Consider the following 13,792-nt stretch of genomic DNA (forward strand, 5'->3'; position numbering starts at 1 on the left):
CAGAATTGTCAAAAATTGTAACATCAAAGCTTACGAGAAAAACCCATAGAGACAGGGAGTGAGCTTTGAGAAAAACTGTAGCTGAAGCTCAAGAAGTAGTACCGGAAAAGAAAAAGAGGAAGACTACATACAAAAATAAGAAAAGGACTTTCTACAAAAAGAAATGAGATGCCATCAAAAACATAACTTGTAAAAAAACCCAAGTCTCACAACTCGGTTCTTCTGTCGTAAAAAGTTGTGAGATCCATGTAATACCATGGATCTCACATTAGTCGGTCAATTTATTCAGTCCCTACTTAAGGATCCTTCTGCCTTAAGTTATTACATAATTAGCTAACCTAACAACATCTTATAGTGACCATATCAATATTAAAAATCTTTTATGGTTTAAATAAATAGATTGACTTGGCAATCGCACTAAACAATCTAATTTAATATAACATGTTAATGTAATCTAATTTAATGTAAAGATACATTGTGTTTTCATGCGATGGCCAAGTCAATCTATTTATTTAAACCATAAAAGATTTTTAATATTGATGTGGTCACTATAAGATGCTGTTAGGTTAGCTAATTATGTAATAACTTAAGGCAGAAGGACCCTTAAGTAGGGACTGAATAAATTGACCGACTAATGTGAGATCCATGGTATTACATGGATCTCACAACTTTTTACGACAGAAGAACTGAGTTGAGAGACTTGGTTTTTTTTTACAAGTTATGTTTTTGATGGCATTTTTATTTTTCATAATCAGTAGTTTTAACTTTTCATGCTTCATGAAAAATAAATGAAAATATAGAAGTTTCATCGAATAAAAAAAAATTATTATTCTTTTTATAGAATGCTGATGGTTTTATAAAATAAAAAAAATTAAATTAAACGCGAAAATTTTAAAATTATAAATACATATACTTTAAAGATATTTACTTGGCCCTAAAAGGAAATCTGAATCATTGTCCAGAACCGAATAATGCCATCCCTTTAGGTCATATTTATATACAATTTATCCCATATCTCTCAGAGGAAATACATCTCACAGACTGAAAATTGAACTCAGATATTGTAACCTAAAATCGATTAGCCTTTAATCGATTTCACACAATCAATTTTCAATTAAGTATGCGTAGGGAAATTGAACTGGCTGCAATCTATTGCACAACGGATTAATGATCATGCGATAATGAAATTTGGGGAGTATAGCAATAGGATACTCACATGATGATGTTAACAGTTCCCATACTACCAATAACTTATGTCATATGAAAAACTCTTTCAAAACGATATACAGAGCAGTTAGTTATAAAGCAAATAAATTTGGCATGTAGTTATTTCCTAGATTAAAAGTGTTTATTAAGAAAAGGTTTTCAAAATCTTAATCAAATTTTTTAGAAAATAATTAAAAATTTAAAGATTTTGTTCAGTTATTTCGAAGGGTATAATTGCACAATATTTTTTTTCTTCACTTTAAAATTAACGAAACAGGTTGTTTGATTACACCAATTATGTTTTCATATAATTTTTTTTTCTAATTTTGATAAATTTTTAAAAATATATGTAAGTATATTTAACAATAAAATTTCCTTTGTTTTATTATTGCATTCTTACACATATTGCGAACATAATTTCTTGTGTACACATTATTGCTACGATATAATTAAATGTAAATTTAAAAAATATAAAGATAGATGAATTACGCCAAAAACGTTATAAACCTGCGATAATTTGGATTAGAATTTTAAATCTCTTTTAAAAAAACTTTTACATTTTCACCCGTGATTTTTAAAATTGGTGTGCTTTTAATCATTTTATTCCACTTTTTGAGCTGTATTCCTTTCTTTTTCCTTTCTTTCGTTCTTCTAAACCTCTATTAACGATATTTTAAACTTTTTGAATAGGTAATTTTTATTTCAAAATTGCAAGGAAATGTACATTACTTTCAGGCAGAAAAGAGTCAGTTACCTTAAAAAATTCAAATCTGACAATATTTCTCGACAGAAATATAAAAATTACCATAAAAAATTCAACAGTTTCATTTTCATATTCTTTTGTATTAAAATAATTTATTTTACGCTTTAGAAATTTGTTAATTCACTAATTTTCAGGTTGGATTCAAAAATTGTGTAAATGCGTTTCACTAAGCAATACAATACATAAAAACTGCATTTCATTTTATAAATGTGTTAGTAAAAATTCTACAGCTCCCGTAATAGCAGTATGATCGTATATTCTAATGCGCTACAAGATTTCCAAAAAATAACATCAATTTTTAAACAAATCAAACGAACGATAATTCCTTATGGTGAATATCGTCACATTTGATTAAATAATTTAATGGGGATAAAGGCGCCATAGATATGATTTTAGATTTTTTCCATAAAAATATGGAAAACTGAAATGTGGACAAACTGAAATCTATGGCATTCAAATAACGTTTGACAATATTATTTTCTATACAATTCAATATTGTATTCAATTTCATAACAATAAGACATGAGGAATAAATTCACTCATTTAATTCTTAAGAACATGTAACATAAGACTAATATGACCTCTATCTTAAACTTTTGTCTTAAAAAATATTAATAATTTAATGAACAATGTTGAGTTTTAATTAACGAAATTAACAATTATTTAATATTAAATTCATAAATGATCGTACTATAATAAAAAGGGCACGCGATTTCGCTTGATTAACGCATTCTGTGGCGTTCCCTGGAAGAAATGCTTAAGAAGGAACTTGACTCCTCTGAACAATTAGTTTCATGATAAAATAGAGTTAACTGATAGTTCTGATGAATGTTAAGTAGATGCCAAGTTAATGATTCTCATGCCTTAGCGATCAATTTTGTGACAAAAATTAAGATTCCCAAAATTATTCAGGTTTTGGCTATACCTCCCTCAGGACACGAGGTCTGTAGAATTTTTTCCAGAGCATTCGATGTCTTGTCAGGGAGGCTATAAAAAGCGGAGGTGCACAGACAAGAATGAGTCAGTAAAAGTAGAGCCTAGTAGTCTCGTTGAAAGAGAGAGAGCTGAGCATGGTCTCTCTTTGGAGTGTTGATCTCCAGTGAATTCTCTTTAAGTGATTTGTGCCATTGTAATTATTTAATAGCTATTTTCTGCTTGTGTACTTTTATTTATCGCAAGTGTTGTTCTTTTGTACACTTCGGCAGTGTTTTTCTATAGTAAATTCGTGTTTTTATATAATAAAAACATTGGACATTTTACTATTCCACCTACCAGACGGATTTTACCGAAACAATATCTATATATAGTTTATTCTGGCTGGTAAAAACAATTAAGATATTAACAGCCTTTGAAATCTCTCTAGGCTTTCAGGAGTGGAAGTGGCAAATATCCGATTAGACAGTTAAGCGAGAGATTGCATACTTGTCATTTAAGAAATTGGTTATTACCAACTTTGTAGAGGATATAAATTTTATTTATAAAATATTGAAATAATATTAACATTTTGTCAAGTATATTTGACCAGGTTCCTATCCCTTTCATTACGTTTGCTTGGTTATTACAGAATTTTTAAACATAGGGCTTCTGTTTAAATGATTTGAATACTGATAATTGGAATGAATGATACAAACATAGATCTCTTGAAATCTTGAATCCTAATCTCTGTTAATAATGAAAATGAATGTGTGTGTGTGTTGGCACGACAAAGATCATGCCGTTTGACTTACATTTGCCAAATTTAGTACATATATACCTTGGAGGGAAAAAATATGCATCAGCTTAATTTTTTGAAATTTTAATTAGAAATTTAGTTAATCAAAAATTAAGCTGAATTTTAGCGCTTTTTCCACAAAAATATTATTGCTCAAAAATAAATTTGACACCGTTTCAAAATTTAAAGAAATTATCTTTTGAATGATACCAGTTTAATAGTCGGATGAGTATTACCTAAATTTTGGCAATGCTTTAAAAATATTTTTTGACTCATTTCCAACAATATATTGCAACGAAGCCTAGCCACATGTCTCCGTGGCTCGTTGATAAGACATCGGACTGCGGGCAAAGAGAATACTGGTTTCTAGAATATTCCATTATTATAATTTCCTCAGAATCTTTGTATGTCATTTCCTCTTCAGTTAGTTCTAGGAATGTTCTAGAACATTCTATATCTGTATATAAGTGTTAGCTTTATAGTAACCGAGGTCTTTGGTTAACTTTGAATAAACTAATATTGTTCTACGAGTGTTCTCTTCCTTAAGCCTATAAACGAGACAATATTACATTGTTGCTCTGAAGTTCACATCATTGTCATTATTTCATCAACTATCTGATCGCATGATTTTCTTCTACTACTAAAAATTTGATAATAAGGACTTCGTTGAGCATTTGTATAATTTATGACACGGATAAAAAAGTGAAGTTACAATAGCACGAAATTTATGAGCTGGGTGAACCAGATATTTACATTTTTAACAGCGCTATGATGTTGTGAAACGTCTGAATTGGAAAGGTTCTAATCCCGTACAGAATAAACAGAACTTAACTAAGGCAATCAAAATAACACGGAATGAATGTCAGACAATTTGGCGAAATCATGAACATGAAGTTATAAAAAACGACTTATATGAAATCAAACATAATCAACATTCTACTCGGACCAGCTGGTCGCTTCAGGTCACTTGTTAATCTATACTTATATAAAGCTCAATGTGTGTGTGTGTGTGTTGGCGCTCTACAGGCCAGACTGTTTGACCTACAGCTACCAAATTTGGTACATGTATACATTGGAGGTCGGGAATATGCACCTGGGGTCCCTTTTTTTGAATTTTTAATTAGAACTTTAATTATTAATTAAAAACTAACTTTCCCGCCAAAAAAATCTTCAATTTTCCCCACCGCCAACTTTTCCGCCAAAAAAATCTTCCATTTTCCCCACCGCCAACTTTTCCGCCAAAAAAATCTTCCATTTTCCCCACCGCCAACTTTCAGTTATTTTTTCTCCCAACAGAATTGAGGCTAGGGTCAACATTTCCCACCGCCAAATGAGTAAGGCTTCACTTTTTCCCCACTCTAATGAGGTAGGCTTAAGATTTTTCGGCCGATTATTTCAAACGATTCTGTTTATTCTCTTAATGTTTGATGCATTTAAAATTAAACATTGCTAATGAATCGATCTTTCAAATTCATTCTGAAGTACTTTTGAATTAAAATAAAACAGAATAAAGGAAATTAAAAATTTCTAATCTATATAGCGTTACCCCAATTGGTGTAGAAAAATTCACGCATATGCGTTACCGTAACTGGCGATGAAAATTCACGCATGCGCATTGTGTTCTGATTGTTTACAATTATCAGCGGATCCGGATTTGATTTAAATTATTTTTAGGTTAGTTGTATGCTTTTGTAATTAAATTCTATTTATGTTAGTTATATATTTTTTGTATATGCTTATAGTTTTAAGTACATCGTTTTTTAAGTAGTTTTTTTAACCTGTTTTCAACCGATTATTTTAAGCGATTCGTTTTATTTTCTTAGTGTTTGATGCATTTCAAATTAAACATTGTTAATGAATCGATCTGCTCATGATAAATCTGAGAAATTTTGTTGACAAATTCTTGAGATATTACATAAATTAAGAAAGATATTCTTTTGTGCCCATAAAGTTTAAACGCTCAGTGACTCTGTTTTCAGTAATCATATTATAAAAAAAATGCTTTGTTTCAGTAAAAAATATTATTGTATTAATTGCAGATTAATCCTTTCCACTTTAATTTGAGGCATAAATTCTACGGGAGTTAACAGAGAATTAGAGATACATATCACGTTATGACTGAAGGTCTTTATAATGTTATGAGTGAATTATATGACTATCAAAATTTGAACTTTTAAAATATTCTGATGAAGAAACTATTAAAGTAGGAATTGCATAAAATATTTAATTATTAAAATTTTAACGAACATTAAGATTGGCGAACCGGCTGGTCGCCAAAGGTGGCTAGTAAATAAATAAAAACAATAAAATGGTAATACGATTTTAAATTACAAATGTATTGAAATATACGAAACAAAGTCGTCCAGTTCATTAATATCTATTGCCTCCATCCGCTATTTCATACACTCAAGTATAAATTCACATGTATTACACACCCTTTTCAACATAATTAACTCAAATAAAACTACTTACCTTTAATAGTCACTTCAGCATCAAAATATCCCCACTTATACCTAAACATGTTTTTGTTCGTATAAGAAGGTATGCGGCCCGCAACGGTGACACGAATCCATTGAGACCCTGCTTTTGTGAAGCGATGTTGCACAGTATTGGAATTTTCTGTCGTGAAGTGCTCGTCTTCAATGTTCCAGGAATACGCGAACTCCGCGTCTCGGAGGACTTGCTCTGGGTACTGAAGATGAACGGTGATATTCGTGTTCACGCCACTCTTCAAGAATTTGCGGCTTCCTTTACGTTCTATAATGCCAGAGATATCGAGAGTTCCAGGAATGTATTCTGAAACGATAATATTTGTTAGTCATCGAATTTTCGAACTTGGGAACAAAATTAAATCATACATAGACGTTATCTGACATCTGATGCTCCATTCGCGCAAAATGCCCAGCAAAATTTCTACGATATCTTCACGCTATTGTCTGGTATTCAGGATAACGGAAAACATCATGGAGATATCGTATAATATGTAGTGCTCTATGGAATGTTTTTTTGAATCGATATAGCAAAACTTCCCAAAATAAAGCGTGTCATATAATTAGGCAATAGAAAAAGCAAAAAGGTTTAGATTTTAATACTTTCACTCCACAAAAGAATGAAACTTTAGTGTTTTTTGCACATTATTATGCATAAGTTTATGCTTTTTATTGAATTCACGCATTTTGTTGCAGTTGTTGTTTATGATGACACTTGCCATGCGAGTCAGCACTTGCCATGCAAGTCAACGATTTTAATCCAAGGGAGCGTCTCTTGTTTTAGTAGCGCCAACTAGGGTCAAGAGTACGTCTTAGCTACTCACGCATCACTTTCGCTTGCACAATCCCTTTTTACAGGGGAAGGGGAGGCATATTCACACATCTCACAGATAGAACAGATGAAGAACAACCATGCCCGAACCCGGACTCGAAACCAGGACGCCCAGGTCGTGGGGAAGACGCGCTACCCCTATGCCAAGACGCCGGCTCACGCATTTTTTTTAATTGAATTTTTCAGCAACGAACTGTATATCCCAAACTGGATTTTGTGCCATAAAGATTTAAAACGATTTCATGATGGAAGCAACATTTCATTGATCCTTCACTAATAATTATTAACATTCACTAATAAATGAAAAAGTTTATTGGCATTTTTTGTACCATTTTTTTAACCTTTTTCATTGCTTATTTGAACTAATGCGTTTACATGTTTCTTAAAGTACAGATCGTAAAGTGGCTAATCCAACCCCTGGTTGGATTTAGTACAAAATTTGTGAGGTATCTACACTATAGATATTAAATCTGTGTACCAAATTTTATCCAAATAGCTGTTTTCGTTTTGTAGTTATCGTATTATATTTCAACAGCCCAGACATACAGACTTCCTCTGAAGACATTTTACATAAAATATCATAGAAAGTTACAGATTTTGGTGTAAAGAGCATCGGAATAACATCTAAGTTCCATCTGAATAACTCAAATCATTTCTAAGTTATCTTTGTCACAGACAGACAAATAGATATTTTCCAAAAATGTATGTTTCGAACTCAGACAGGTCTAAAACATGGAGATTCGCCAAAATCTCGAATTCGAATTTCTTGATGATTACTTTGTACTTCGTATACAAGAAAGTAAAATGTATAGACCTTTTCTAATAAATTTCTTGTTGTAATTAGTTCCAAATTTTATACGAGTCTATAGATTGTAGATGCTAAACTTGTGTACCATGTTTTAAACTATCTAGATTTTTACGCTTTGTAATTATCGGATCAATTTGACTCGGACAGCACAATTCTTACTTATTTCTCTGAAGGCCACATATCAGAGCTGTCTAGCTCAAAACATTTTTGAATTTACAGACAGGCAGATATTTCAAAATGTTTTTTCGAACGGAGGGATGTTTAAAACATGGAAATTCCTCACAAATCTCAAGTTCTTTTCTTATTCTTTTTTTTTTTTTTTTTGACGATTACGAAACTTTTACTTTTTATAATCCGTATACGGTAAAATAAAAAATAAATAAATAAAGGCAACATTTTTTTTTTTGCAAAATCAATTACTGTTGAGTGGTCTTGCATGCTGACTTCGTTCTCACCCCTTTCGGGCTGGCACTGATGTTCTGGCAGAATTAAAACGAGCGCTTTAACGTTAAACCCTCTACTAATATCAGAATCAGAATGAGAAAACCAGTATCCTCTCTTAATATCTGATGTCAAATATGTGATAATACGCGAAATGTTAATTGAATCTTACGAAACGAAATGTGAAATGATTCGTAAGCGGAGCTTCGTTTTTTCTCTACTATCCAAAATGGCTGTTTGGCGAGCATTTTCATTAATGGTGAACATTTCGTGAACTTGGCGATCATATCTTGTCGCATTCTAACTAGTGATTCCAACTAATGAAGGACTTACATAGAAATTAAATAACATTTCATCTTACAGAGAAAAAGTATTGTTGAAATCTACTTTAATGTGCCCCTTCACATCATCAAGGATGCCAACAATGCCAAGTCACCAAAGTAACAGCGGGAGTAGTCCCCCCCAAAATTTTCTCGCATACTCTCTAATAAACTTGTCATGCCAGAGTACTCTTTGCATGTCAATGGTGTACAATAATTACAAAATACAAAACTTTAGTAAGCATTTAGTAATTTTATTGAATATTTTGCGTGATCCTTGGCGAGTTTTTGGAGATTAATCAATGGCGTGTTATTAACAACATCCGAAAATCGAGTTTGTGTTTTTGACGAGGTTTTCCGAACCAATTGGGAAAAAAATTGACTCAAAATTATACTTGTAATCACAAAATCCCATGCCAAATTTGACATATTTAAGTCATTGTGTTTTAGAGTTATTGCGTTGACAAATTTCTGGAAGTACAGAATGACAGGTAAACGATCAACCCCTCTTTGTATTTGGCACAAAATTTAGTAGTTGTCAACACTATAGATGTCAAAACTGTGTATCGAATTTTATCCCTCTAGCTCCCTTCGTTTTGTAGCTATCGTGTTAATTGATGTTGGAACAACCGGGCTGGCAGACTTTCTCCGAATAGGTTTTGCTCAAAATTTGGCAGATATTTACCAATTTGGTGAAAAGACCACCACCAAATTTTAACCGTCTATTTCTAAGTGATTTTGAGTTATCTTTGTCACAGATAAGCAGATGGACATTTTTCAAAAATATCTTTTCTGAATTGAGGGAGATCTGAAATCCCTCTTTGTATTTGGAGTTAATTCCTTGGCTTGTTTGGTTTACCATATTGGCAGCAAACTCAGGGGGAAACTTAAAATAGATTTCAACCGAAATCATTTATTAGAAATAAAAAGAAAAAAAATTAACACCTCACCTTCAATACGAAAAACTGTTTTCCCACTAGCCACCAAGAAAAGAGGATGAGTAAATAAATATGTGGTCACTTGTACTGTCCGGAAACCCATGTAATCTGTGTAAATGAAAGTCGCCGAAGCTTTGTCATGGCTGACGATCTGTATAGTTCTCCGGGCATCATCTTCGAAAATGTACAAATATTCAGCCTGGTGATCAGCACATTCCAGCTGAGCTGAGATGGTGACTGGGACATCTAAAGTGACAGGGCCGTCATTTGTCACATTAAGAGCATATTGGCAATTACCTTTTAAAATGAAAATACTCATTAATTTAATTATAAGAAAGCATGATGGAAAACATAAATAAATAAGAAAAATATCATGGATTTCATATCTCGAAGTCAACACAACTGAACGTAGTCATCTAATCGTAAAGTTCGATTAAAAAAAAAGATTTCGATTCAAAGTATGTCTTTTGAAATTTCTATATATTTGGTATTCAAATCATCTTTCATGAATTCAATGAAATAAGTTCCCTCTTTTAAATTTTTTAGTCATTCATTTGAGATTACTTCCATCGAATTTTGAACAAAAAAGTACTGGATATGTATGTACTTTTATTTTTCTTGAGATTCATTAAATTTTGAATTAAATACTTCAGTCGAATTTCATTTCATGCCTGGAAGAAAATGATTTTTTTTTAATTTACTAAGCTTTTATATTGTGATTTTAAGAAAAATAATTCGATAATTGTCATGCTAGAATTGGGCGAAATGAAATTCACAAGGATTGAAATAAGTATGTTCAGAACGCTTATTTAAAATACATTTTACCATATTTCGTTTAATGCAGTTCTCAGTGTATTCTTAATAAATGAAAATTTCTACCGGCAGATTACCTATTTGAAGTCATTTTTAAATTGATATATTTTGAAAAACAGATAAGTTTTATGTAGCATTTATTTGGAACTTTAGGTCTATTAAATCAAGTCTATTCTGATGTAACATTACCGATAATATTTTACTGTGAATTCTTATGAAATGTTTGATTATTTCTTATTCCTTGTGAAGAAATCCTTTACGATTATCATAAGTCTGTCTGGTAAGAGAAGAAAGTTTGCAAAAAAAAAAAAAAAAAAAATGCAACTTATAAAGAATTAGCTATGATACTTGAACTTCTGAAGAAACTTCCTGTCTGATGAATCAAACTCCATCCTCAAAATTCACTATTTTTCAATGGAATCCAATGTGTCTTTCAGGAAAGCCCGAATTACTTTTTCGAATTACTCTTCATTACTACCAAATAGTGGTAAATTGGCGCCAGGCAATTTCTTTTCTACTGATTCGGCAATTCAAATAAAAGTTTCTTTTGTAGAATTTTTAGCATTTTAACAATAAATACTGCCCATTACGGGTGATATTTATTCACTCACCAATTTAGAGTTATCTATTTATTCCGCATTGTTTAGCCTTTTTGAAAAATTTCATGGCTGTAAGGTCAATAGATTCGTCTGGATATTGCAGACACACACATAAAGACACAAACACTTCATTTTATAAGTATAGGGACTGGTTGAATAAGGGTAACATTAAGGATTTAGGTAATTAGTAGCCAATTAAATTTTTGCTAAAATGAAATATTTTTAATTTTTGCAATGAATGAATTTGCTTTAATAAAAATATCTAAATTTTAAAAAACACAAAAAAATGTGTAAATATCGTCAATGAGTTTAGAAATCTATGGAAGCTCGGAATGCGTATATTGCTGAACAATTTCCAATAGAAAGAAAACTTCTACAGATTTTATTAATCATTCCTATATGAACTGCTTCGAATGAAAAAAAAAACTTTTCTATTCAATTACTAAAGTTCTAACTGAGAAGCAGAGTAAGCAATATCAAGTAAGTGAACTTGATATGCCATACATAGTCATGGTATTCCAGTTAATGACCAAGATATATTGACTCCTCTTAGAAAGAAAAGAAGACGCTTGATAATTAGTTCGTAGGTGTAATAAAATATTTTGTATACAAATGTAATTTTTCTTTATATTAATTTCCGTAAAAAATACTTTTAACTTGTATACCTCCTTTTCAGAAAACAATTAATATTCAAAATCATGTACCTCACTTAAACGTACGTTTCGTTTGAAAACAAATAATAAAATTTGAAATTAATTTTGAGTTATGAGTTGAAGTGGAAGACCATCTCATCCTCCCCAATGAAAAATTTCTCAACATGTCCTTGATAGATAAGTGCCATGAATGTAATGGTACGTAATTTCTCAGTGCCATGAACTCTAATGGTGCATTTTAGTTGAGTGTCATGAATTCTTATGGCAGATAATAGTTGAGTGCCATGAACTCTAATGGCGCATTTTAGTTGAGTGTCATGAATTCTTATGGCAGATAATAGTTGAGTGCCATGAACTCTAATGGCGCATTTTAGTTGAGTGTCATGAATTCTTATGGCAGATAATAGTTGAGTGCCATGAACTCTAATGGCGCATTTTAGTTGAGTGTCATGAATTCTTATGGCACATAATAGTTGAGTGCCATGAACTCTAATGGCGCATTTTAGTTGAGTGTCATGAACTCATGAAACATAATAATTGAGTGTCATTAGTTCTTGTGACCTATAATAGTTGAGTGCCATGAACTCTCATGGCACGTAGTAGTTGAGTACCCTGAAATTTTATGGCACATAACAGATGAGTACTATCAACTCTTATATCACATAATAGTCGAGTACCACCAACTCTCATGGCACGTTTGAATACCATCAACATAGCATAAAATTATTAAATATCTAAATGACGACGAGTGAATGAATACTTTCCGTCGTAGACAATATTCAATCTATCAATACTTTGCAAAAGACAAGGATTGGTTTCACTGGCATTAAATACACACGAAAGTTAATCAAAACAAACCAGCTTCCTTAAAGAAAACATTCAGCAATAATATGTGCTTTTATAACCTTATTCGGATAGATCAATGAATCACTCCACGGTAATGCCGCAGTTACTTGAAGGCAAGGAAAAATTTTCGAACACTCAACACTTACATTTCGGCTATAAAAAAATCGCCGTTTAATAAACTTAAATGAATTTGAAATATTTTCCAATTGATAATGGCTTTCTTTGACCATTGGCTTTAGATGTTGTTAATTGATGGAAAGTTTGATTGAATAAAATATCTCATCAAAAGTTAGAAACTGCACATTTATTTTGAAATAAAATGATAAAACTTGGATTCTATTTTCTGCAAATGCTTTTCAAACACAGTTAAATTGAAAAAATATGCTTAAAAAATGCAAAGTTTGAGCAATATAATTGATTAATGTAATATGTAATTATCTATGTAATATTTATAATTATTTAATAGCTCAGATGACTTTTCTGACATTTCCTGAAGTAAAATTGCTTATATCCCTCTCGACAACTCCATTTAATACATATCAACAAACCAAAGGATGGAAACTCATTCCGAAACTCTATATTCTTTTTAGTATCATTTTTTATACTAATTATCGTTTTTTAAGAATGGAGAGAGTTTTGTTTAGTTCAATCAATGTTAACTTTATTATTTAACACAGTTCATTTTTTCTAATGTTTTTAATATAACAATTTGTTTAAAGACAAATTTCATAGAATTCGATGGAACTTGTGATTTATAATTTTCATTCAATAGACAAAAAGTTATGATGTTTGCAAAAAGCATAATTCATTGAAAACTTCGAATGATGCACAATCTAATATATACAATCAATATATTAGAAACTTTACGTCATTCAAAGAATACCAGAGAAAATCATTTCTATTTTTCTAATATCAGAGAAATTTATCTCTATTCAAAAATGAACACACCGATGTTTACTTTGCAAATAATGATAAATTAACAAAGCACAATCAGAATAACAACAAAAGGAAAACAAAGACTAAATACAGGATATTTAAGCATCACAGATTAATAAACATAAAAATCCATTCTTTACCTGAATAAGTCGCCGAAAAAGCGGCACGAACTATCCCGAGTAGAAATAGGGGCAATGCTGAATGATACGGCATTGCAACCGTTCTCTTCCATAACAACCACCTGCTGTTTCGCCAGCTGCCCCGATGTCAGGCACTGTTCGATGAGCACGTTCGAACAGTCAATTCTTTCCTCGCTTCTTATAAAATAAATAAAATTGTATTATTGTTGTAAATCTGTAACTTAAAACATCGAAATTTCATTTCCTTGCCCGGACTGTAAGTGAAGGCAATGAACTTGATGGTTGCTTTTCACTAGT

The 13,792-nt window shown here is 31.4% G+C and overlaps 1 protein-coding gene across 2 annotated transcripts in view; it reads right to left on the minus strand.

Annotated features, from left to right (window-relative positions):
• Window positions 1-13,792, minus strand: part of LOC129967022 (uncharacterized) — a 54,888-nt gene extending 41,096 nt beyond the window's left edge. For both annotated transcript variants that reach the window (XM_056081654.1, XM_056081653.1), the window contains exons 1-3: window positions 13,496-13,792; window positions 9,521-9,805; window positions 6,153-6,476 (exon numbers count right to left, since the gene is read on the minus strand). In XM_056081654.1, the coding sequence (XP_055937629.1) occupies window positions 6,153-6,476; window positions 9,521-9,805; window positions 13,496-13,568 (682 nt within the window). In that variant the 5' untranslated portion in view covers window positions 13,569-13,792. The remainder of the gene's footprint in view (window positions 1-6,152; window positions 6,477-9,520; window positions 9,806-13,495) is intronic.

This window comes from Argiope bruennichi, chromosome 4 (assembly GCF_947563725.1).
Source record: "Argiope bruennichi chromosome 4, qqArgBrue1.1, whole genome shotgun sequence".
Taxonomy (NCBI): Eukaryota; Metazoa; Arthropoda; class Arachnida; order Araneae; family Araneidae; genus Argiope; species Argiope bruennichi.